General features: G+C 37.3%; 1 protein-coding gene across 1 annotated transcript in view; it reads left to right on the forward strand.

Annotated features, from left to right (window-relative positions):
• Window positions 1–25,804, forward strand: part of LOC121394107 (interphotoreceptor matrix proteoglycan 1-like) — a 173,416-nt gene that overhangs the window by 86,068 nt on the left and 61,544 nt on the right. The window contains 6 exon segments of the mRNA XM_041564109.1: window positions 1,081–1,296; window positions 8,130–8,186; window positions 8,189–8,283; window positions 11,069–11,097; window positions 13,128–13,198; window positions 23,826–23,902. Coding sequence (XP_041420043.1) covers window positions 1,081–1,296; window positions 8,130–8,186; window positions 8,189–8,283; window positions 11,069–11,097; window positions 13,128–13,198; window positions 23,826–23,902 — 545 coding nt within the window.

Consider the following 25,804-nt stretch of genomic DNA (forward strand, 5'->3'; position numbering starts at 1 on the left):
ATAGCATGGAACAAGTTCCTAGTAGCAATTAAACTACAGGCAAAACAGTTAGGATAGTGCAAGTTGGTCATCTTTAAGTATAATTGTATAATATTGCCCCAGGCCAATCAACAGGATATCCTGAAAGATAGTTCTTGCTTTGAAAATCTCAGGACAAGAGTACACTAAGTGGATTTTCCACTTTCCTTAGCAGGCATATTTTATAGAGGTGGAGGCACGTGGATCCTCTCATACTCCCACACCCCTGTAGATCCATTGACAGGCTTGGTGTCAGCCTGTGCTGAGCAACATAGAACTGATATCAGCACAAAAATTAAAATGCCTGTATTTTTGTGCTGATATCCACTCAGTACAGCTCCACATACTGACACAGGGCCTGTAAATGGAGCTACAGGGCTGTGGTCCACTTTCTTCTGGCTCTATTTTCCTCCTGTTTCCTTTTCTCTATGTTAATTAAACTGTTGTATTCAGAGGCATAACTACAGAGGAAGCAGAGCTTCCATGAGGCCCTAATTCATATACAGAATAATTTCAAAAAATATCGTTAAAACAGGTCAGCCTCTAGATATTTTGGGGGCCTGAAAAATAATTTGCTGTGGGGCCCAGTAATATCTAGTTACAATATCTAACTGTGGCAATTTTGATGTTCGATTACATGTTACATACAGTATAACATCATTAAATATATTAATGATGTTCCAGGGGAAACAGAAGCGTGTGAATTTTACAGCGAGGAAGATAAAAAAAAAAAAAAACATTGTAAGATACACAGTTTATTAATCACCCGAGGAAAGGAAGAACCAACAATATATACAATCTAGTGGAAACAATAATATTGAAAAAAATACGTTTGGGTATACTGACATCTATACAATGCATGGTAAAACACTGGATACAAGTTATCAGTGCAATGCTGTAATGGAAATTAAAAAAATAAAGTTAAAAAAAATACCTTTGGCTTTTGGTATGAGTTTTTGATTATGCAAGACTAATGTATTTACATACAGTAAAGTATCTTGATGCTTGTTCTCTTGCTGCTCATCATTAATCTAAATATGATCACTGTATTTTCACAAATAGTTTCTAAATCAGCACATCCTGGCAAGCATATCACAGAAACTCCACAGTCAAAAACATCTGTGAAGATACCTAGAATTTCAACTATACGAAGACTCTTTGATGTAAAAAGAAACAGAATAAAGAGATCGTCGGTTTTCCCAGCAGGTGTTAAAGTATGTCCCCAGGAGTCCTTAAAGCAAGTCATTGACAGTAATATGGCATACTATAAACTAAGAGGTAAATATACTCTATTTCTCCTTAATTATGTGTATTTTTTTGTATAGAAACTGATAACATTCTTTCTGACTTGTTGAAAAAAGATGTATATGTTCAGAGATAGTAGCTGTTAAGTATGCATATTTATAAACATATAATAAAGGTTAAACTTTGGTTTATGTATAAAAATGGGTCAAAAGGAAAGTAAGCATAATGGTCATAGAGATACAGGCATTTTATTTTCTTTTTTTCACAATAGGATTCAGTTAAAATAACTCAAAAGCCAGCTGCATTTTCCCAATTGCCTTCAATGGTGAATGCTGTAAAAATAATTGCTTAAAATAATTGTATTAAATACGGTGATGGGGTGGCATAAAATAACTCAAATGTATATTAGTTGTGAAACAAAGGACTTTAGAGCTGGTTGGGTAATAATGAACTGCAGCTTTGTGTAGGTGCCATTTAATCGATAAAGCAGAAAAACGATTGCTATACTGTATACATTTATATAAATTTCTGTTAATAAATGTAATAGAATTATATAATAGTATTACTAACAGGAGGCTCTTAAAATCACCACAACACATTCAGATCCCATAAACACAAATCAAATCTCAGCAATAATTGAGGACAGTGCACAGGAAGTAAAAGTGGGGCATTTAAAAAGTTTTTTTCTTACATAAAATGCATTGAAGCCAATTAATTTTTTTTTCCTCAAACCAAATGCATTGGAAACAATGGTCTTTTTTTCCTCACACCAAATGTAATGGAATCAGGACCATCATCAGAAATCCCAGGGCCCCATACGACAAAATTTCCTGGGCCCCCTGGGCTGCGCCCACCGCAAGCCCCACCTACAGGTCTGCCCTCCCCACCAAAAATATTGGTGGCTAGGGTTCCCACATGTTAAGAAAAAATGAAAATATATTGGTGCTCAGGGCCCCCCATAAAAAAACATTTGTGGCCAGCCCCCCCCATTAAAAAATATTGGTGGCTCGGACCCCACATGAGAAAAAAAATTGGTGGCCAGGGCCCCCCCCCACATTATAAGAAAATAAAACGACCATGCCTTCCCGACATCAGCAGCTCTCAGAAAGATGGGGGGCCTGGCTAATCAAGTAAGTGTGGTGTGGCCAGGCCCCCCTTACCCTCGGGCCCCCTACAACTCTCCCCCCTGTCCCCCCCTGATGGCTGCCCTGAATGGAATCAATGGGTGTTTTTTCTTGTGTGAAGATGTTTATTTTTAAATAGCAAGAAAAAATGCATTGGAATCAATGGTGTTTTGGGGTTTTTTTTTTGCTCCAAATGCACCAGAGACAGTAGGGTCTCTTTTGCACATTTTTCTCAAGCACCAAAAAAAAAATTATCTCTCAGACTTCTAAATACAGTATATTTTGCAGGTGGCAAAACCACAAATGTTGCTGCAAATCTGTATTTATTTTTTATTCTCCTTCTTTAATCCTACTTATGTTGTGGCTAGCGATAAGCATATCTCGCTTTTTTGTGAAACTAATCATTTTGACGCGCAAAATTTTGAAGCGAGCAACAATTTTTATTTGCACAACTCTTTTGTCAAAATACATTCAAGTCAATGGGCGTTTGAATAATTTTGATGTGCGACAATTTTGACGTGCAATGTTTTTTTTGTCACAACTAATTTTTCCACAGCAAATGTTCGCAGCAGTTTCGCAAAAACATTCGCAGTTGGCGAAGTGTGGAAAATTGTCGCAAATCCATGCCTTGCCGAATAAATTCACCCATTACTACATAACCCTTTTGATGTTTGTGATAAAAGTATGTGCCCTGAGGGACTAAATAGATGATTACTTTCTTCATTCTATCAGATCAAGACAAGTGAAATGTAGTTGCTGATTGATCTAGGGATTTAAAGACAATGGTTAACTTACTCATTTTACAATATCAACCCTCACAGGCATGTTAGGTATTAAAGGTGCCCCTTTTAGTATGCCAAAAGGTAAACCAAATATGAAAAGATACATAGAAGTCATTATATTTGGGGTAACAATGGGTGACATCTTTAAGCTTCAAGTTTAGGAAAGCCCTGGAGCTATAAGAGCAGAGGCTGCATGACAAGGGACCCAAATGACCAGCAGCCAAATGATACTGGTCTAGGTTAGATATGGGCAGAATCACATGTAGCTGTGTTTAGGTGAGAAGGAACTAATTAAAATAGGAGATGGCCAGGCCCAGGGGCGGAGTCAGAGAGGGATGTGATGTCAGGGGAAGAAGCAGTTCACTTCCTTATCATCTGAGCAGGTAGAAGCACCCCACTCACCCTCCCTCATTTTGCATATTTTGCTAAAATGTCTTGAGTTTTCTTCTTTATCTTTTCATATTATCTCTTAATAATGGACTATTGATGATTTTCCTGAATGTGCTGTTACTTTGTAGTTTCTGTATCTTTATACAGTTTAATTGTGAGAGTCTGGATTGTATTCATTTATGTTAAATGAATGATGTCAACAAATGCTTTATCCAGGGAATGTTTCCGATGGTCATTGGGGTCAGGAAGGATTTTTTCCCCCTTAAAGCATAATTGACACTGGCTTCAGGCTGGATTTTTTGCCTTCCTCTGGATCAAAACAGTGCACATATGATATTATATTTTAAGTTTTATTTGTCACAGCAGTGGTAGGATCTTGCCAGAGTACAGCACAGGTAAGTTTAGAAGAGGGAGAAAGGATGTTCTCCCTGTGACTGCATAGTGGATTGATTGATACAGACACTACTTCTGCTTGTGCTAGGGGTAGGGTTGCCACCTTTTCTAAAATTCTTTACCGGCTGGTGGGGGGAGGGGACACAAAGGGGCGGGCCGTGACATCAAAATGGGCAGGCTGTGACGTCAAAAGGGGCAGGGCCGCACCACGGACACTAAAAGAAGCAAATGAAAAGTTAAGTTCCAGGGGATTGGGGGCAGGCCGAGGGCTCTTTTTAAGCGTATTACAAATTTACCGGCAGCTACATTGCCGGTAAATTTGTAATACCGGCCACGGCCTTGGCATGTATTTTACCAGCTATGGCGGTAAAATACTGGCCGGGTGGCAACCCTAGCTAGGGGGCAGCCTACTTAGATTTCCTAAGATCGAGATGCAGGTTCAGCAGCAGGGCTGGCGGCAGTGCATAGTAGCAATCTCTTGTTCAATTCTGGCTTTAGAATTTTGCCGCGAGTTAAGCTGGCAAGGTAATATTTATTTAATAAAATGTGAATAAATGCTGTGGCGATTTTACACTTAAATTTAGACCATAGGAAGCATAAATTATTTGAATATGGGGACAAGCTTACCGCTTTCCACTGTGGGTCCAGGTGCTCATGCCCCAGACCTTCAGCAGAGGGGAGCAACACACAAAACTTGAATAATGGGCAGGCACCACTCCGGAACACCAAAATCAGTCCGTCAGTAGAATCCAGGAGCCCAAATTTTTAAATAGTACAAAAAGTCTTTATTTTACATTATGTTTAAAAGATAAAAGCCTAAGGCCTGCCCATTATTCAAGTTTTGTCTGTGGCCATTTTACACCTATCTCTGTCTCCTGGTTTCATTAAAGTATATAATAATGGGGTTCAGTGGGATGGCTCAAGGCGGAGGGTAAAATTGAGGAGTCCCCTTTTCAAGCATTTTAATGAGTTCTAGACACAGTCTTACTCATTTATAAAGAAAGAGGCGCAAGTGCAAGTGTGCTAAGGGGTTTATAATTGTGGCACTTACAGCCCCATATTTAAAGCACTTGTATGTACTCCTTGCACAGTACAATCTAATGCTTTTTTTCATCAAATTACACAGGAGCAATGACAAACAAAAGTGAGCCCTGTATACAATGCCACCATAAACGTATGGTATGTGCATGGCTCCCTAGCCCCATGCACTTGTGACTTAAACCTCCTGAATGATGCCCATGTAACACCCATATCCCATGAAGTGAGGGAAACACTGGCACACAGGGAACTTTATGCAGGGTTACCCCTTGCGTTTATTAAGTGCGGTTATTAAAACGCAAGGGGTAACCCTGCATAAAGTTCCCTGTGTGCCAGTGTTTCCCTCACTTCATGCTATATTGGAGGTCGCCGGACTCCTAACACTGGGCACCAGGGGTTCTCTTTATCTAATCTCCAGGAGTGTGCTCGGCTTAATCTTCCTTGGCTACACCCATATCCCACCCACCTGTATCCGGTTTTGCCGGATGACAGTGCCAAAAATAGATAGTGCTCCTCTCTTTGCATTGCATTCTGGCACTGCAAACAGTGGTAAATATGAGTTTGGGTACAGATCTAGGTTGGGGTGATAACTGTTTTTGAACTTTTTTTTTTGCACATTGCTCCTTTGCTTGCAATGAGCCCAAAGTGTACTCTTTATGGTTACAGTTTGACTGAATTAAAGCTGTGCCTGTGCTTGTTTTATATAGCTCAATTAATTTCAGTATAAAAAGTTCTACCTTTTTCTTCTTCCAACAATTTTTAGAATCCATTTTATTTGTTGAGCAATTCTGGATGGGGAAAGAATGCTGCGGATGTCAGTGACTCTTTGTACTACACATACTGTATATAAGACAAAAGTCAATTCTCAAGGGCAGGTTCTTAAATCAACGACTGCTTTTAACAAGTCATTTTTTTATTTCTGAGCTTGTTGCTTAGAAACTTAATTCATTTTTTTTTCAATTTGATTTGTGTTGTGTTTGATTTAAAAATGATTATTTAAGAAATATTGCTGTTTGATGTTATTGGACAAAGCTCTATGGGGCAAATTCACTGAGATGCGAAGTTGCGCCAGGCGCAACTTCGCCGCACTTCGCCAGGCGTAGTTTCGCCAGGGCTCCGCAAATTCACTAAAATCCGAAGTTGCGCACAGGGGTAGCGTAAGGTTGCGAAGTTGCGCTAGCGTTGTTTCGCTATATAAAGCGAAGTTACGCTAGCGAAGGCTAATTTGCATACGGGGCGAAATTCTAATTTCAATGGAGGAACACGTATCTGCACTACAAATGCCTAGAAAACCTTCAAATCAGCAAATAAAAATTTAATAAAATGATAACACAACACCCTTTAATAAATACTACCCTTAAAGTATGGCATAAGGTTAAAATAGATTTGCATCTGACCCAGGCTCCCTATGTACTACAACCATTGATGCTCAATCCAAACTACCCCCCAAGTTTGGAAAGAGGAACATATCAAAGGTGGGAGAAATGGGAAGAAAAACCCACAAAAATTCGAGACCTGATCAGAGGAGATAAGATTATACCTCTACAGGAACTACAAGAAAGGTGGGGGAAACACCCTAGGGATATATGGGGATACAACCAATTATATTATTTTATCAACATGAAAAGAGAGAGAAACTGGGATAGACCGTTAACACAATGGGAAGAGATAATAGAAACTGACCCAGACTTGATTAAACCTCTCTCAAAGGTATACGATACCCTCCTCCACTCAGGTGAATATAAATTACCATCGTTCTGTCGCTCCTGGGAGAAAGAACTGGGAGTTAATATACCAGAACAAATGTGGGTGAATATTTTTAAGCAAGGAAACAAAAAGGCCAGGGCTTCAAAAATGAAAGAAGCAATCTATAAAATAATTACAAGGTGGCATTTAACCCCAGCAAGGCTAAATAAAATATACCCGCAAAAGCAATACGGGTGTTGGAGATGCAATGATCAAGTGGGAAACCATCTACATATGTGGTTAACCTGCCCAAAACTGAAGGATTATTGGGAACAAATCTTAGAAAGCATAAAAATAATCACATCAGTCAATGTACAGATAGAAGATCAAGTAACATTGCTACTAAATGTAAATCTGGAGAACCACAAGATATTAGATGATATACTTACTTTTTATCTTATCCAAGTAGCCAAATCTTTAATCCCAAAACATTGGAAATCCAAGGAACCTCCTTCATTCAATGAATGGATGAGATCAGTAGAAGAAATAAGACAGCTAGAGGAGTTAACGTATATATATCACAGTAATAGTGCAATTTATTGGAAGATTTGGACCCCATGGCACAGATTCAGAGAATCATTAGATCAAAATGGAAAAATAAGAGGGGAATAAAGTAGCAGTAAGCAAAAGAAACTATGTTTGGAGAACAAATATGGGACAAATGTTGAAGTGGTTATGAACTATGGGATATATGATTAATATACCACCTTCCCAATGCCCCCCCCTTGTATTTATTTTCTGTACCCCATCCCCCCTTATTTTGTGTATTGTCTAATGTGTTTTTTTTTCTTTTTTGTGTGAAAAAAAATAAAGAAAGAAATTGAAAAAAAAAAAAAAAAATTTAATTTTGCCCTACACATGTGCCCACTGTCTAGGTAAGTTGCCATGAGTCAGGAAATGTAGGGGGGAGGAAGGGGAGCCCCAAAAATTTTTCGATCTTTTTCAGCCTATCAGCCATCATGTAGAAAACACGCGTTTTTTGGGACTTAGAAAAAAAATTTACTTTTTTTTAAACAATCCCTATCTACTCTATTGCACTTCGCCAGGTCTGAGGTGGCGAAGGAAGTCTAGCGTAAAAGGTAGCGTTCAGTACACTGCGCAAGTTAGTGAATTTGCATAGTTACGTCGCTAGCGAAACTTCGCCTGGCGTAAGGTTGCGAAGTAACACTAGCGAAACTACGCCAGCGTTCGTTAGTGAATTTGCGCAGTAGCGAAAATGCCAAACGCTAGCGAATTAACGCTAGCGTTCGGTGCTTCGCGGCTTAGTGAATTTTTATATATATATATACATATATATATATATATATATATATATATATACATAGTAACCTTCTCTATAATTCACTCCTTTATAATTGAAAAAGACTTGCACTGATATTTATTTCATTCACAGTTTGTCAGGAGGCAGTGTGGGAAGCCTATCGGATCTTTTTAGATCGGATTCCCCAGACAGCTGGGTGGATGCTTGCCAGCAAGAATCATTTTGTATTTTTGAAATTGGGAAAAACTTCAGCAGTTCTCAAGACCATTCAGAAATTAAACAGCAAGTGAACGCTTAACTTATTTTCCTCAGACACAAGGCAAATTAATTCACATTAAATATGTTAAGACTCCCTTGTATGTGATAAATGGCACAAAGTTTTGCCCAGGCGTAGTAACCAATAGCAACCATAGCAGGGGTGGAGCTGTTTTATCTGTGAGTGTAAATGGATGAGCATATACATACATACATATATGTGTGAGGGGGGTGTATGTGTGTGTGTGTATGTGCGTGCATTGGGGTTAGTTTGAGGGGGTTAAAATTGATGGACTTGATGGTCTTAACTATGTAATTGTAGGGACCTATAGGATATCCTATCCCTATAGAGTTAATCCCCTACCTTTTGTATGTAGTTCTCTTTTCCCTTGTTATTGGGCCAAGCCCTTGTAACTGGTAAAGTGTAACACCCACACCTATTGGACAAAGAGTGTAATGACACTCCCCTGCCACACTGCTATATAGTGTGTGCAGGGAGTGTCCTCTTCCTCTTTGGCTCCTGGTGCTGCTGCTAGGTGAATCCCCATTGAGCCTGGGATCACCATAGGCCCCAGTAAGCATTTACCCCAGAGGGACCTGACACCTTTGGTGCTACGTCGGGGACCAGGTAACCCCGTGAACGAGGACCAGCTAAGATAGTAAGATCTTGTTATAGTCTCTCTAGGAGAGAAAGACAGAGAGGTGTAGCAGAAAGAGCAGTTGTCGCTCCAACGAGGATTGTAGTAGGGAGTAGCTTCCCAAAAGGCCTGTTTGCCTTTAGAGCAGGGAACTCAGTTGATAGGCATCTAGGTGAGCAAAGGACTACCTGTACCCTACCTGATAGATCCCGATCCCCTCACTGTGCAATGTCGGTTGAACTGGGAATTGATGTACACCTATCTGCAATATCTTTTGGGAGTCGCACCTGTTTGACTGTGAACCTTGTACTGTCCAAAGTGATTCCACCTGCTGTGTCCTCAGTATATTTGTAAGTAAACCTGTGGTCATTTGCCTCTGGCATAATAAATCTGTGCTCCTGTTTACCTTTTTAAAGAACCTCCTGGCGTCCATTATTCTATTTGCACTTATATGCCTGTGAGTTGTTTCCAACTACAGTTTAAAGGGGAAGCTTCCATTTGGCTCTGCCCTGGGTGAAGATTCGCAATGTAACCCATGCTCACTACCTAGCTGGTCACCCTTAACTTCTAATTGGCAGATTAGGCCAAGAAAGCGTTACATAATTAATAAGATTATTGTTTTGAAACAGCAAATGAATTATTTGCCTTTTACATAACCCAATCTGTGTATTTGTTTAAGTGATATTGCATACCTGTTATTATTAGAACAAATATCAACCCCTTTCCAGAAAATCTTTTATTCACAAAATTTGTGTATAAGCCCCCCTGGAGGACTTTTTCAGAAACTGCTTTAGCTCATAAGAGAGTTAAACATATTGGAAAACACTGAAGTAATCAGTCATTCAGCCATAATTCCAAAAATGTATAAGAAAATAATATATTATCCTAAATGTCACCTTCATTGACTTTCTTGGTAGAATTCAGTGGTGTCTAGGTGCATAACTTGGCATTATTGCTAGATCTTCCTTGCCACTGTTCAAGGGGGGCAGTGCCAAAGTTTTGGAACCACTGCCTTAGGGATGGGTTACCGGTCAGACCATCAACAAACAGTTTTACTAAATTACCCTTCTTTTCTATTCTTTTCATTCAGATATTTATTCTGTTAAGGTTACATAAGAAATCGTTGTTTTTTTAAATATAGTTATATAAATTCTCTTATAAATCAATATAATATTTATAGTAAGCAATATTTTCCATGGAACAGAATGCCAACAGTGATATTATGTATGTACTGTAGATCATAATGAGACAACATCACTAAACGTATACCCCGTATAAGTAAAGTATGGGCACTCCTGGTCTAAGGGAGCTAGCACACGGGCAGATTCGAGGAGTTTGCCTCTTCTGCGGGACGATAATCTCCCGGAACTGCCTTCCCCTTGCTTTAATGAAAAACTACAGTGCCAATGCACTCATGGAGCTTCGATTTCCGAAGCCTCACGAGGAAACTTCGGGTGACTTCGGAAATCGGAGCGTATCGAGTGCATTGGCGCTGGCGTTTTCTCATTATAGCAGCCAGAAGGCAGGAGGAAGGCAGTTTGGGGAGATTGTCGTCCCCGAATCTGCCTGTGAGCTAGCTCCCTTAATGGTTAAAATCAATAGCCAACATGTTGCACTCAGTACTCTTTGTATCTGAATTATCTGAATATACAGTCGATTTAAATATGTAAATTCTTTTGATGACACTGTTAAAGTCCTAATATAAGCTGTTTGTGCTGATTTCAGTGAAATATCCCCGTTTGCTTTAAGCAGATACATTGCTATTATTCCACTTTTTTCTTATATGGAGTTTATTTATTGCACTAAATAAATTTTGAATCTGAAGAAGTGGCACTATGCCTCCCTACACTGGCAAAATGCTGATCTTTTTTACAGCTTATAATAATGTTAATAATGCATTTACTTGCCATAGCACATAACACAGGAAAAATTATAACACTGTAAAATATTCTTTAGGCAGTAGCCTATAATCAGTAAAATAATGTTACTACGTTTGCATATTTTCAATAAATAACTCTGTTTATTCCAAAGTGCTTTTCAATGAAGTCTTAATTCAGCAGGTTAATGTGAAAAACATGCAACCTTTGTTTCTATAATTATTCCTTGTTACCTTGAATGCTGATACTGAAATTTCTGTTGAATTTTATCATAGTAATAATTTGTCTTCTTTTTTTCCAGAGAGTTAAACATAAGGCATTTACAGAAAGGTAGGCATGAATTCTTTATGAAAAAATATCTATATTTTGAAAAAGTTGTATTTTACATAAAACTAGATATGCATACACTAAATATACCTGTAATTAACAACATTTAGGGGCAGATTTATCAATGGTCGAATTTCGAAGTTAAAAATACTTCGAAATTCGACCATCGAATTGAAATACTTCGACTTCGAAGTCAAAGTTTTTTTCAGATTTGGGTATCCTGCGGTCGAAGTAAAATCGTTCAATCGAACAATGAAATCCTTTGAATCGAACGACTCAAAGGATTTCAGTGATCGATCGATTGAACGATTTTACTTCGACTTCAAATTAATCAAATTCAAATTAATGACACTGACTTTCAAAGCACTTCATAACTCTGCCCCACCCTACATCTCTGAACTCATCTCTATTTATACTTACCCAATCGCTTACTACGCTCCTCTACTGACCTGCTACTCAACTCTTCTCTCATTACCTCCTCACATGCTCGCATTCAAGACTTTGCAAGGGCTGCACCCCTCCTCTGGAACTCTCTCCCACGGTCTGTCCGGCTTTCTCCCAACCTTTCTGCTTTCTAGAAATCTCTTAAAACGCACTTCTTTCGAGAAGCCTACCTTCACTCTGCTTAACTACCAAACACATCACCACATACAGTACCACATTTCTCACCCACTTAATTCGATCTTGCCCACTCCCACACCTTGTGTATTACTTCCCTTTAGAGTGTATGCCTATGCATAGGGCCTTCCTCACCTTTTTGTACCGGTATTGATTGTAATGTATGTAACTCCATATGTTCTATGTATGTAATTCATGTGATTTAGTTGTATAATCACATTTACTTTACAGTACTACGCAATATGTTGGCGCTATATAAATACTGTACATGTTAATAATAATAATAATAATAATAATAATAATAATAAAGTCAAAGTTTTTTTAAAGAGACAGTACTTTGATTATCGAATGGTAGAATATTCGAACGATTTTACTTCAAATTGAATTCGAAGTCGTAGTATCCTAATCGATGGTCAAAGTATCCAAAAAATTACTTCGAATTTCGAATTTTTTACTTTGAAAATTCCTTTGAATTCACTTTGACCCTTGATAAATCTGCCCCTTAGATAATTCCAGTCCATTATTAGTGTGTTTTATTCCTCAATTTTTGGGAATATATTGTAGGTCAAGTCATATTTTTGCTTCTCAATTTATGGGAATAGTGATGAGCTAAAATGTTCACCAGGTTTTGCAAGGAAAAACATTCCCATAGACACCAATGGGTGACTACCATAGACTTCAATGCATTTGGCAAATTTTTAGCCATTTCCCAAATTCATTTACAGGAGTCATGGTGGCTTAGTTTTCAATTGACATTTGTATGATGTAGATGTAGATACACTTTGCAATTGGTCTTCATTTTTTATTTGTGGGGGTTTTATTATTTAGCTTTTTGTTTTGTGCAGGTTTCCACTATAGAATTTCAGCAGTTGACTAGATTCTAGAGTTTTTAGAGATTTACCTTAGAAAATGTATAGGAAAGTACCTGAATAGAAACATAATTACTAAAAAGTAACAATTGGGCTATAATGCTTTCTACCAGTATGGTTTTTTTTTTTTTTTTTTTTTTCTTTAAAATGTAAACAACATCAAAAAAATTGCTTTGGGCAAAAGTAGAGATACAGAGCATGGTTTAATCCATAGTCTACTAAACTGACTTTCAACAAATACCATTGTTGGATTTCTACCATTGTAAGCTGGCAAGTAAGTGTCTGATGAGAATTTATCTATGAAGCCACTAGCATGGTTCAGATATTCCTGGCTGACTGTGTACTGTAAGAATGAACTATTTGCTATTTTCAGTGATAGCATTAAAGATATTTCTGAATTCAGAATCTACAGTTCAATAAATCTGGCCAGAGATATCCTCAGTGCAGCTTTTCTCATGCATAGAGTGTGTTTTTTTTTTCTCATTTTGAGTTCTTTTGTAATATCTGCAGTAACTACAGAGACTGAAATGACATATTATTCTTTAGGAAAGATGAAATGATTACAGAAACCACTTTGTCTCCTGCGGTTATTGAGGATTCATCTTTTTCTACAAATGGTAAGTAATCAGAAACCTAGAAGAGAGAAGAGAATCAGAAGAGAATCAGATTGTGGAATTCTTTTTAAGATTCCATTACTGCTTTTATTCAAGCTTTAGGCTTGGAAATCATTGACTGTAATGGCGTGAGCTGTACCTTGTGTTGCAGTTACTGCTCTAGAAAGTTTATCCCTTATATATTTTTTCAAAGAAATTCAAAATTCCTTTTTTAATGCCATATTGTTTTATGTGACCTAGGGTGGAAAATATATGGGGGCAGACTACCACCCACTGACCGCAGGTGAACTGGGTGGGAGAATTTGACAGTTGTTTGAATCTGCTGCCCACCAGTCCCCAGCACTGGCGATCAGCAGCAGCATCGGAGAATACGTGAAGCAGTAAGGGTGTGTGTGGGGGGTCGTAGTGTGGGTGGTAGTGTGCGATTGGTTGGGGGGGGCAGGGGGGAGAGAGCAGCATATGGATGCTTTGGGTTGAAATCTGTACCTGGGTGTTGTAGCACTAAGAAAGAATATAAAGCTATTTGAGAACCCCATGAAGAATGTTGTTGGCTAAGGTTCAGAATTTCTGTTGAGTACAAAGCACCAAAATATTAAAAAGACTAAAAAATTCAGCATACTGTATGAATTGGGTCACATAAAAAAGGATCAGCTTTACAGTGCCCCACTGTGGAGGAATTACCTTTATGCTTATTACGTTTAGTGCATACACAGGATTAAAGTAGGCACAGATCCAGATGTAGGTGTCATACACCTATATGAAGATGTAAGATTCCTATTTCTCACACTACAGCTTTTAGACATGTGCACAAATCTATGAACTGTGTAATGGGCATGCATTTCGTAATGCTTTTTACTTTAGTGTAAAAGAGATGCAGCAGTACACAGCCATATGAAGTAGGGCAAGCATGTCTCCCCCATCATATTAGTCCTCTAAAGGATCTAATGGAATCATAAATCAGTTACTTTGTCACCACAAAGTACACCCTAATGATAGAAATATTATGTATTATAATGTACTCATACCGATCTGCATTTTAGACTTTTCATAGATTACATACAACATTCTCTGATTATTTCAAAAAAAAGGAAAGAACGAGAGAACATTTCCACATAATCATTCTAATGAAAACACTGCCATTTACTTACTTTCTTCCCACACAGCTGTTCGAATTCTTATTTCTCCTTATTTCTGCTCCATTCAGCTTTTCCTAAATATGCTATACTTTATCCAAGGAATTCACTAAGCAGCAAGGTACTCATGTAGTGGTTTTAGAATAACTATCCTAAATAAGCTGTAGTTCTTCTAAAAGACGTAAGTGCTCTAAAACAGGACGTAATGCGATGAATTCTGGTTCAAAGAATAAATATTTTATATATTTTTCTTTAGTTATGAAATATCTCACCTTAGTGGCATCTGCTATATTTATTGCTAGCTAGGGGTTTAATAAACCTTAATTCCAGCCATTATAAATATACATATTAATTGTAATTGCACTGCAGGCAAACAATGGAAGAACTGTTTTACTGCAGGTACCAAATGGTCAAAATCTAATATATATTTTGTGTTACTAATCTTTTTTTCTTGTCTAGTAATGGTTAAGCAGAGCTAATATCAGTAAACGGAGTGTACTCCTGATGCTACTCCTTGTGTGTCTGGTGTTACGCTAATAGTGGATCCCATAGCTTAGCCATACCAAAGGCAGGACAAAGTTGTGTTCACTGTGAGCTGTGAATGACAGGTAGATGTCTGTAAATTTGTTTCCTGTGCCATATTGGGTGATTATTTTTGGTATTCTGGCCAGCTTGTCATAAGTGTCTGACAAGAATCTGGGAACTGAATGTGCAGCTAAACTATGTAATAAATGTAATATTATATTTTTCTCCTTTCCAATTTCCTTTTAGTCTATTCTGCTGCGGCTTTTTATTTAAACTACGATCCAATGTAATTCCACTTGTCTGCACTTTTTAATTTAATGAATTTCTTTCTCTAGAAAGCTTTTTATTAAAGGCAATTCAATTAGACGTACCAGTTGATTAGATAAAGCCTAATGGGGAATTAGCAACATGGTTAAATAAGAAGGGCCACTTGATTAGACATAGTGTAAGCGGGTAGAGATGGCATGCCAATTGAATCAAAGGGAGAAGTTCGTTCTTATGGTAACCAGTTTTCAATTCAAAAAATGGTATACATTTATTTGGATTTAGATTTTTATTACTATTTATGCACAGAATAGGCTGTATGTATGTATCTATTTATTATTGTGATTGACTTCAGTCCACCAGTTCTTCTGCACAAAGACACAGTGAAATGAAGCTTCTTGAGTGTATGTGGTTAGGTAGGTGAACGGAAAATAGGCAGGGAGGAGGTTCAGGACAGAGTAGGTATGAGGGTTATGAGGGGGGGTGGAATAGCGGGGATGTAGGAGATCTAACTGTGGATGGTGAATAGAACAGGGAATGAGATTGCACAGGGAGACACAGAAACGAGTAGTCTTGGGGGGTGGTATGGTGATATGTGAGCAGAACTGAGCAGAGACAGGAAGAAGGCAGTAGTGATGACATGGGGGAGAGCACACAGAACATTTTAATATCTGTGTATGGCCCCAACTTGGATTATATTTGCTTTTTTTTTCCTCCTTGAGGAATCTTTCAAACGCTTTTCCAAGTTACAAAAACAATATTATAAATACCAGCTAAGGAGAGAAATGTTACCTTCAAACACCATGGGTAAGTAGGTCATGGTTAGAACACTACTAGAAAGGTAGAGTTTATAGTAATCATGGGCCATCATAATTTTTTTCTCATAGGTGACAGGGACAGCAGAGTTCACTATAATTTCCTCTCCTAGGGACATAAGAAAGAATGAAAAATTAAAGGCATGCATTAAACTTCAAACAAAGCTCAAACACTCCCAACAGATTTGGAAATGTCAAAATAATGTATAATTCCAATTCAGATAATTTAGTGGAAAATGCTATCCCAGTTGTAAATGGGACCTATGTTACACCCATTTAGCCTTGAATCTGTTATGAGGCATTACTACTTGCACAGAAAAATCTGTTACTGTTACATATTTTAATTGAACATCTAAGTAATGTAGCTTGGTTCAAATAAAGAATTCTTAATTGACAGCATTAGCAACAGAATCTGCCGTTTATAAGCAGCCAGATGTTTCTGTTAGAAAACAAATATAACTATAGTTATTTGTATAGTATAGTCATATTTCTATTTTCCGGGAATATAAGTGTAATAATAGACAGCCAGTTTGTACCATCTGCCTTTACTGACTGACTCTGAAAATGTAGATGTCCTAGTAACTGGTTAATATGTTTCTTAACTGATTTATTCTGCGTTATATGGCAGAGTTGTATTTCCATTGTGGTAGTGGGAAATGAAAGAAAATTAAAGTATTTCCCTAAAGTCTTCCAGGATAGATTTGCTTACCTAATGTACAGATGGCAGTTTATTATAAAATACTTTTTAATTCTATTACGTAAGCTCGATTGATGTCTCTGCAGTTCTCTTTTTAATTTATTGCAATTAAAAACAAAAAACATTTCTTTACTCCTTAACTCTTTGGCAATTAAAGTGGCCATACACAAACCATCCATGGGGTTATTAGACTGATAAACCTGTGTTGAAATAGTATAATTCACTTCATTCAGGCTGATCAGTCATCTGAACAGAACTAACACTAAGGGGTTATTTACTAAAATCCATAATCTTTTCATTATTATAGTCACTTCAACCAAACTCTGTTCACAATTTTACCTTATTTATCAATTAAAAAATACGAAAAATTTGGTGCTGAAAAAAAATACATAAACGCTTAGTAAAATCATGAAAAATTGGATTGTATTATTTTTTTTAGATTTGTTGCCTGAGAAACTCTGATTTTTTTGGATTATTACCAGAAAAGCACAAAATTTTCAGAATATTGTAAGAAACCCAGCGCAGATCATGATATCTTCCAATTGTAAAAGAGACATCACCATTGACTTCTACATGACATCAGCAGCTTTGAGATGGAATATTTTTTGATTGAGACTTTCAGTAGCCTCGGGGTATGATAAATCTCGAAAAATTTGAGTTTTTTCCCCCACTAAAAAATTATGTTTTCCCTTTTAAAACTCCTGACAGATTTTTTTTTATTTTAAATTAGACTCTATTAAAATTTTTATTTATTATTTACATGTTTATATTTAAAATTAAGTAAGTATTTTGAAGTTCATGTGTTATGCAAATGCAAGTGCTCCAAGAGGTAATCGTTGAGTTTAGTTCTGAAGACAGAAGTCTTTTTGGAGAAAATCAGGAATGGCAAGACAGAAGAGTTTGATGGGGGAAACAGCAGTAGTAGTGGGGCGGACTAAACCAAGTTGTTGCTCTAAGAGGATCGAAGGTGGCCAGGAGCATATAGAGAAACAAGGGATGAGATGTAGTTAGATGCAAAGGAATGCAGGGCTTGGTTAAGAGAAGGAGTTCTTAAGTTATTCTTTGTTTTATGGGAAGCCATGATAAGAATTGCAGCAGTGAAGGGGTCTGTACCCTTTTAGATGAGAGGATTAGAATTCTGGCAGCAGTGTTTAATACAGACTGTAGTGGGGAGAGATGGGAGTTAGGGAGGCCAGTTAGTAAAATATTACAGTAGTCATGTCAGGAGAGGATGAGAGCATGCATGAGTATCTTGGCTGTAGCAGGTGAAAGAAAGGGACATGTTTTGGCAATATTGCATAAGAAAAATTGACACGTTTTGACAATGGTGTTTATATGATCTGAGCAAGAGAGAGAGTAGTCAAAGATTACCTCCAGACAGCGTACTGAGTTGACAGGAATAATGAGCATGCCATCATTAGAGATAGTAACCAGGCTTAGAGAGTAGAACCAGGCTTAGGTGGAAAGATGATTAGTTAAGTGGAAAGATGATTAGTATTTTTTGTTAGGTTGAGTTTGAGGTGGCGCTGGTTCATCCAGTTGGAGATTGCCAGGAGGCAGTTAGAGATTTGAGCCTTGGTTTCAGCTGTTAAAGAAGAGGTGGATAAATATATTTGGGCATCATCACGTACAGATGATAAGTAAAGCCAAATGAGATCTCCCAAAGAGAGTGTACAGGGAGAACAACAGGCTAAGTACAGAGCCTTGTGCACCCCTACATTAAGTGGAACTGGAGATGAGTGAATGAAAGGTTAGAGAGGTAAGAAGAGAGCCAAGATGCAGCCTGGTTACGGATACCAAGCAAATACAGAATTTGCATCATGGGATAGTGTTCAAACGCAGATGATAGGTCATGGAGGATAAGGATAGAGAAGTGACCTTTGGTTTTAGCAACCTGACATTTGTAACTCTGCACAGTGTAGTCTTAGTACCTTGTGCAGGCTGGATACCAGATTGCAGTGGGTCCATCAGATTATGGGTGTGTAGTAAGTTAGTGATACCGGAGAACACAATATGTTTTTGCAGTTTAGAGGCAAGCAGTAGACAGGAGGGGTCAAGTGTCACCTTTTTCAAAAAATAGGCTTTACACAGGCCTGATTGAAAGGAAAGGGTAAGCTTCAAGAAGCTAAAGAAAAATTGAAGATGTGAGTAAGTGTTGGAGTAAGCTCAGCAGCCTAGAGTTTAAGCAGAGAGGAAAGCATTAGGTCAAGAGAGCAAGTTGTATGAGGGGAGAGCAAGTGAAGCTTGGAGACTTCAGATGTTGTTACTGGAGGAAATAAATTAAGACATGCAGAAGTGGAATTAGGAAGTATGGGCTGGTTTGCATCATTAGAGGTAGGAATCTGATTGTGGAAGGACTCTACTTTGTCTTTAAGTCCCAAGGAGTGTGTCAGGTTGACCAATACTGTTGATGAGGGATGGAGAAGAGTATGGAATATAGAAACAAGGCGTTGTGGGTTGGATTTGTGATTGTTTATAAGGGTACTGTAGTACTCTTGCTTGGCCTATGACAAGGCAGAATTGAGGCACGACACTAGAAATTTGTAATGAATAAAGTCTGCTTGCATACAGGATTTCTTCCACATACATTCAGCGGATTTTGTACAGTAGCGTAGGAATCTGGTTTGTGAATTCAGCCATGGGTGTAGGGTTTGAACATGAGTATGCCTAACCTGTAAGGGGGCAAATAAGCCAATGGTGGAGCATAGTATGTGATTATCAGGATTGAGAGATGGAAAATGTAACCAAATGATGATTGGAAAAGGGGAAGGGGTCACTGTCAAAACCTGAGAGAGAGAGAGTTTTTTTTAGTAAAAACTAGTTGCAAAAAGTGGCCATTCTTATGAGTAGGTGTTTGTCCACTGCTGGAGCTCAAAGGAGGAGGTTAGGTGTGGAAGACAAGGGCCAGGGTTGTGAAGCATCATTGAAATGGAAGCTAAAATCCCCAAGGATGATTGCAGGCCTGTCAGCACAGAGGAGGAAAGAGAGCCAGGTGACAAAGTCAGAAAGAAGGTAAAGAGGCTGATCTGAAGATCTGAAGGGTATGCACTTTAAAAGAGTTGAATGAGAAGGCTGGAGGAATAGGAATAGGTTAAACCGAGAGCGAGAGGAGAATTACCGTCATGTCCAAGGGTTTGTGGGGTGTGACAGGAAGAGAGACCACCATGACAAAGTGCAGCCACGATGCCAGTACCATTCTGTGAAGGCCAGGTTTACATTAGTGCACAAAAAGACAAAATTATTCAGAGGAAAAAGATCATGGAATATAAATGTGGATTTGTTAGTTAAAGAGTGGATGTTGAGAAGGGCACAAGAAAATGGCAGACAGAAAGAATGAATAGTTGGAAAACAGAGAAACAAGAAGATTTGAGCAAGGGGGCAGGAAAACGAGAATGAATACAATTAGACATGAAGCAAGGCCCAGGGTTTGGAGAAACATTCCCTGCAGTAAGTAAAAGTAGGGAAAATAGTGCGAAGATGTGGGAATAGGAACTGAAGTGGCTGAGCAGCCGTGTATTGTTAGGAACTGGAGGAGAAAGGTGTAAAAGAGCTGGAGTATGTGTATGGGAGCAGGGATGAAGATACTGTATGTGAATAGAATACTTGCAGACAATAGGAGGGTTAAAGGAAGTAACTACCTTAGGGAGCACTGTGCATGCAAACAGTACAAATATGATTTGTTTTCCTATTGCTGTTACTAGGAGGTACATTGCTGTGATATGTCCTCAGTGGTGACTGCAGCAGGTGGTTAAGGTTATCTGAAATACCTTATAATGACTTCTAAGATTTAAGCAGTCCCTTTATTGTAGTAATAGTCCTCTGGGCTGGCTCTCCTTGTTGAACTCCTTGTTAAACTCATCCAGATCACTTGTAAATTAATCACTTATATATTAATCACCCCAGCAAATACTTTCCCCTAAAGATATCTTAATAAATAGGAAGAGTACAAACTGGGTACTGTTGCACACAGGTCTGGGGAATCACAACTGATTCTAATTGATCAAGCACCAAACTGATCACTCAGCTGTGACAGAGAATGAGAGCAAGAGTGAAGATGAATACTGAGATAAAGTGACTTACAAAGTTTGTTTAGAGAGGAGTTTATAGGGAGATTATAAAATGTACACACTACAAGACTACAGGCATACCTGATAATTAATATAATTTGACTGGTTTAGAAGTGGGAAATTAACAATACATAGTTATAGCACATTTAAACAATGGTGAGTGTGAATGCAGATAATAAATGCATACTATAAACAAGCATTTCTTTGCTACAAGGCAGCAGTATTGGAAAACAACATTATTTCTGAACAGAAACCTTGATAAATCAAAGTATACAGTGTTCTAGAAAATATCCATTCAAAAATGGATCCTATTGAAAGAAATGTTCAGTGTAAATATTCCTTCATGTATTAAAATGTTATTACAGGTGCCCTTGATCGCTAAAGAATAATGTTTCACATGCATTGTTTGAGCAAGTGCTATTTGCTGTCTGCCTAATGTCCCCCAGGTCTGGTTATATCCTCAACCAAACCACTTCAGACAGTAAGCAGCAGAGTTGGTAGTGCAGGCAGGAACGTTTAGAAATTAAATAGAGTATCTTCTAAAACTTGACAGATGCATCGTGTTATGCTATTCAGTAATAGAACTACAATTATTATAAATGGAACAAGAAAGACTAACAGTTTATGTAGTAAAATTGTTTGTTATTGTGTACTCTTTCTGCAGGCTGCTATTATGGAAGTATCAGATTTTTGCTCTTTCATATAAGAATAATAGCTTTTCAGTGGACATGAATGCCATTTTATAGTTTTCTGCAATTTGTTTTCTTTCTTTTGTATTTATTATCAAAAGGTTATTTTTTTTTTTATAATTTCTGTTTTCAGATCTTACAAAACATTTAGAGAGTATTTTGCAATCCTATTACTACCTGCAAATGTCTTAGCCTTTTGAGTCTTCATAATTCCGAGCCTCATTATAAAGTTTTCGTATTTTTTACTAACACCCTTTTATTTTAATTCTTTCCGTTGGTTTGTGTTTTTCTATGTGAGCATAGTGCAAAGTTCACATGTTTAGTTGTCATTTAAAGGAGGATTTCACCCAAAATAATGTATAGTATAGTGGAGATGATCCAAAAGTCATTTTGTAGCTGCTCTATAATAATGATTTATCCATTGACGTCGATCTCTAACTTGGCATTTTGAATACTATAGATATTGCCCCAGATAAACATAGATTGGTCTGAATGTCAGATTATTGTTGTTAATTTCAGTAGATTCATTTTATTTGGAAACTGCGTTGGTTATTTATATTTGAAAAAGCCCCAGTATGCTCTTTGCATTTTATTATATTATCTGATATATTAAGTGCTTAAAAAGACTTTTTTTAATAAAGCTTTTTTATGCCTGGATGGCAGTTCTAATTTAAAGGCATTCTGTCATCACTTATGAAGCCTCTTTACTGATATTTTTATACAAGCTTTAATAGTGTACTCTTATTTTCTGTAACTTTAGGGGGCACATTTACTAAGGATCGAATATCAAGGGTTAATTAACCCTCGATTTTCGACCATCGAAGTACAATCCTTTGACTTCGAATATCGAAATCGAAGGATTTACCGCATTTACTTCGATCGAACGATTAAATCCTTCTAATCGAACGATTTGAAGGATTTTAATCCATCGATCGAACTAAATACCTTCGATCAGAAATTGCTTAGAAAGCTTATGGGGAAGGTCCCCATAGACTATCATTGGTGCTCGGTAGGTTTTAAGTGGCGAAGTAGGAAGTCAAAGTTTTTTTTTTAAAGAGACAGTACTTCGACTATTTAATGGTCGAATAGTCGAACGATTTTTACTTCGAAGTCAAAGTCCTAGTCGAAGGTCGAAGTACCCTAAAAAAACTTTGAAATTCAAAGTTTTTTTTACTTCGAATCCTTCACTCGAGCTAAGTAAATGTGCCCCTTGATGAAGTTTTTATATATTTATCATTTTGATGCTAAATCATTTAAGCCACCTTTTCTTTGTTACTCTTAGGTGGTTATTTATTAAAGTCCAAATGTCAAAAACTACTATACTACTATAAAATCCACATTTTTTGTGGAAATGTTATTTGGTGGAATTTCTCAGGATTTATCCCGAGGATGGAATTTGAAAATCCGGCATCTCAGACCTGCCGAGGTTGTATATAAATCAATTGGTGAGGTCCCTATCCTTTTTGGTTGGTTTGCACTGGAATTAGCCTGAAAATCCGACTATTTCAGACTTTTCGGGCAAAAATCCAAAAAAGTTGTTCTTTTTGGGAAAAATCCCAAAAACAAAATCAAGCAATTCTGGAAAAAAACTCTTTTTTTTTTATAAAAAACAATAATAATAGTTTGCTCTGTCTTTTTTATTTTATATACTCAGAAATGTTTGGATTTTCATAAATTAGGCCCCCATTGTAATATCATAATGAGCCTTTTTGATAAAGGGTAATAATACTTATTTTCATATTTTATAACTCTGCTTAACTCCTAATCTAATTTAAATACAATCATTTATTATGCTAGTGAAACAGAGTTATCTACATGCATTGTTGCACCAAGTTATTCATCTCAAAGTTTTGTAATTGTGCTTATCTGAAAATTGTATATAGTAAATATTTTTAAATAAAAAAACATGTCACTTAAAATATTGCACAAAAAGGCAGAAGTATCATAGTCTTTAGTCATAGCTGAATCAGAAACAGCTAAAAACTAGACTGAATTTTAAAGAGAACCTGTCACCCTAAGAAATAATTCCAAATACCTGTACAATTTTACTACCTTAGTCAAGAAAAATTTACTTTACACTACATAATTATAATGGCAAAATCTAATGTATGCACCAGAAAGGAGGATGTGATGGATGTGCCTATAGACAGTAAGGAGGAAGGGGGTTTATGGGGAGTTCAGTGATATTTAGAAAGAACAGAAATGCAAGTGAAAATGATTGTTATGCCTGAGACAGGCACAGACAGGCGGGGCAATATAATGTATGATTGGCAGCTGAGATTTTTAAATACATTTATGACAGGTATGGATAGATTTTAATTAAAAATACTTTGGGTTTCATGTTTAATTTTAAGAGGATTTTTATTATACAGCTTTTGCTGTCTGGACAACAGATCCCCTATAATGATCAAGACTAATTAATGACTAACTTTTCTTGTAGATGTATCCATGTCACTTGAAACCTTGAATGATACACTTTTAAATGAAATCATCAATGACACAAAGGAATCTCTAAAGGTAAGTAAATGCTGTAGCATGTTTTTATTTTAATCGATATATCATGCTAACTATTTCATCCCTTTGTTTCATAGTTATACAAGCTTACTAACTGGCTGGAGTGTAATTTATTAAATAAAATAGCTACCCTGGTCACAATGAGAGGTTGTTTACTAAATGAGTGCAAAGGGCAAAAATCATTAGAATTAGTCAAGTTTTAATCCACAATGAGACATGCCTTCCCACTGCAATAGAAAACAAAATGCTGCACTCAGCACAACTAGGTGCAAACTTTTGTTTCATGTATTTGCAAAGTTTACATACAAGCACTCATACCAGAACCCTTGTAACTCTATGTATAATCTATCCATCTCTTAATCCTACCTTATGGCATGCAGGGGCAACAGCACTGATAATCATTTGTGGCAAACTGCTCCTCTGGACACACAGTGGGACCCTCCCATCCCTGGACCCATTCCACCACATATGGCTGGACCAGAAGTTAATTACTACATGTGTGAACCCTGTTATAAGGGATACTGTTGTGAGAAAACATGTTTTTTTTTTTAAACACATCAGATAATTGTGCTGTTCCTGCAGAATTATGCACTAAAATCCATTCTTCAAAAGAACAAACAGATTTTTTTATATTTAATTAAAAATCTATAAAAAAAAAAATCTAAAAAATTTTTTATGTAAAAATCTAATATGGGGCTAGGCATGTTAGTTGCCAATGTGCCCTCAGTCCAGTGACATACTGTATGCTCTGAAAAACATCAGTCGCTTTTCACTGCTACAGTAAAAGTTGCAGTGATATCATCCACTTCCTTCCCTCAGCAGCCCATCAGCAGAAAAATTGGAAGGTAGCAAGATAGCAGCTTCTTGACACCTCTGCTGGAGGATTAAGCTACCAGAACTGATAGTGCCTATGGGCTAATAGTACTGCTGCTACTGTTTTAGCAAATGGGTAAAAAAGCAAAACTACTTATACTGGATCCCAATAATTTAGGGTGGCTTCAGATATTTCTCTGTCAGCTAAAATACACTATGGGAAAAAGTGTCCCATGTACCATTAATTAATCCTCAATTTAGCTTGTACAGTAAATGAGATATATACACACAGTATGTAAATATTGGTACACTTGCTTCTATGAACAATAACTCGAGATCATAAATACATTTTATAGTGAGGGGGAGAAGTAGTGGCATCCAACTTACATTAAATACAATGAAAAACAGTTGGAACTTTAGTCCCATATACAATAAATATACTGAGAAGCAAAAATGATAAATACAATAAGAGGTAATCATTTCTGACATCCCAGACCCTTCCACAAAGCAGGCTTCCCCCAAAGCCTGTAGATATCAAAATTAAGTTGGAAATGGTTTGCATCATCATTGGTAGACATGAGAATAGCACCCAAGCAGGAAAACCCTGCTTTGCTTGACCTGCTTTGCATGACCTGGGTCGTATTGAAGTACAGTGGAAAAGGGAAAAACACGAGATGCCTAACAGTAGTTCTATTCTGCAGCACTGGCTCCCTCTCAAAGTTCAAGATCAGGCAAAATGCACTAAGATGGCTGCCTCGCTACTTCTCATCAAATTCTGCTCTTCTCAATATAAGATGTTAATCCTTAAACTGGCTGTTTCATAAGGTTTATGTCACATGGCCATTTTTTAGAAAATAAGTAATCACAGTAGAACATAATTGGTTATGGTAGAAAGTTACAGTTATAGTCACTTGTTGCAATGGACATGTAGGAGAATCAAATAAGTAATTTGTTTCATTACAGAAGTCAAAGGTTACATTTCACTCTGTCATAGTTTTCATAGGACTTACTTCTAGCACTTACAAGAGAGACCTGGCTTCTTCTCTTACTGGAGCTTTCTCCTGATTAAAATGACTGGTAGGCCGCAGCCCA

This window comes from Xenopus laevis, chromosome 5S, assembly GCF_017654675.1.
Source record: "Xenopus laevis strain J_2021 chromosome 5S, Xenopus_laevis_v10.1, whole genome shotgun sequence".
NCBI classification, from domain to species: domain Eukaryota; kingdom Metazoa; phylum Chordata; class Amphibia; order Anura; family Pipidae; genus Xenopus; species Xenopus laevis.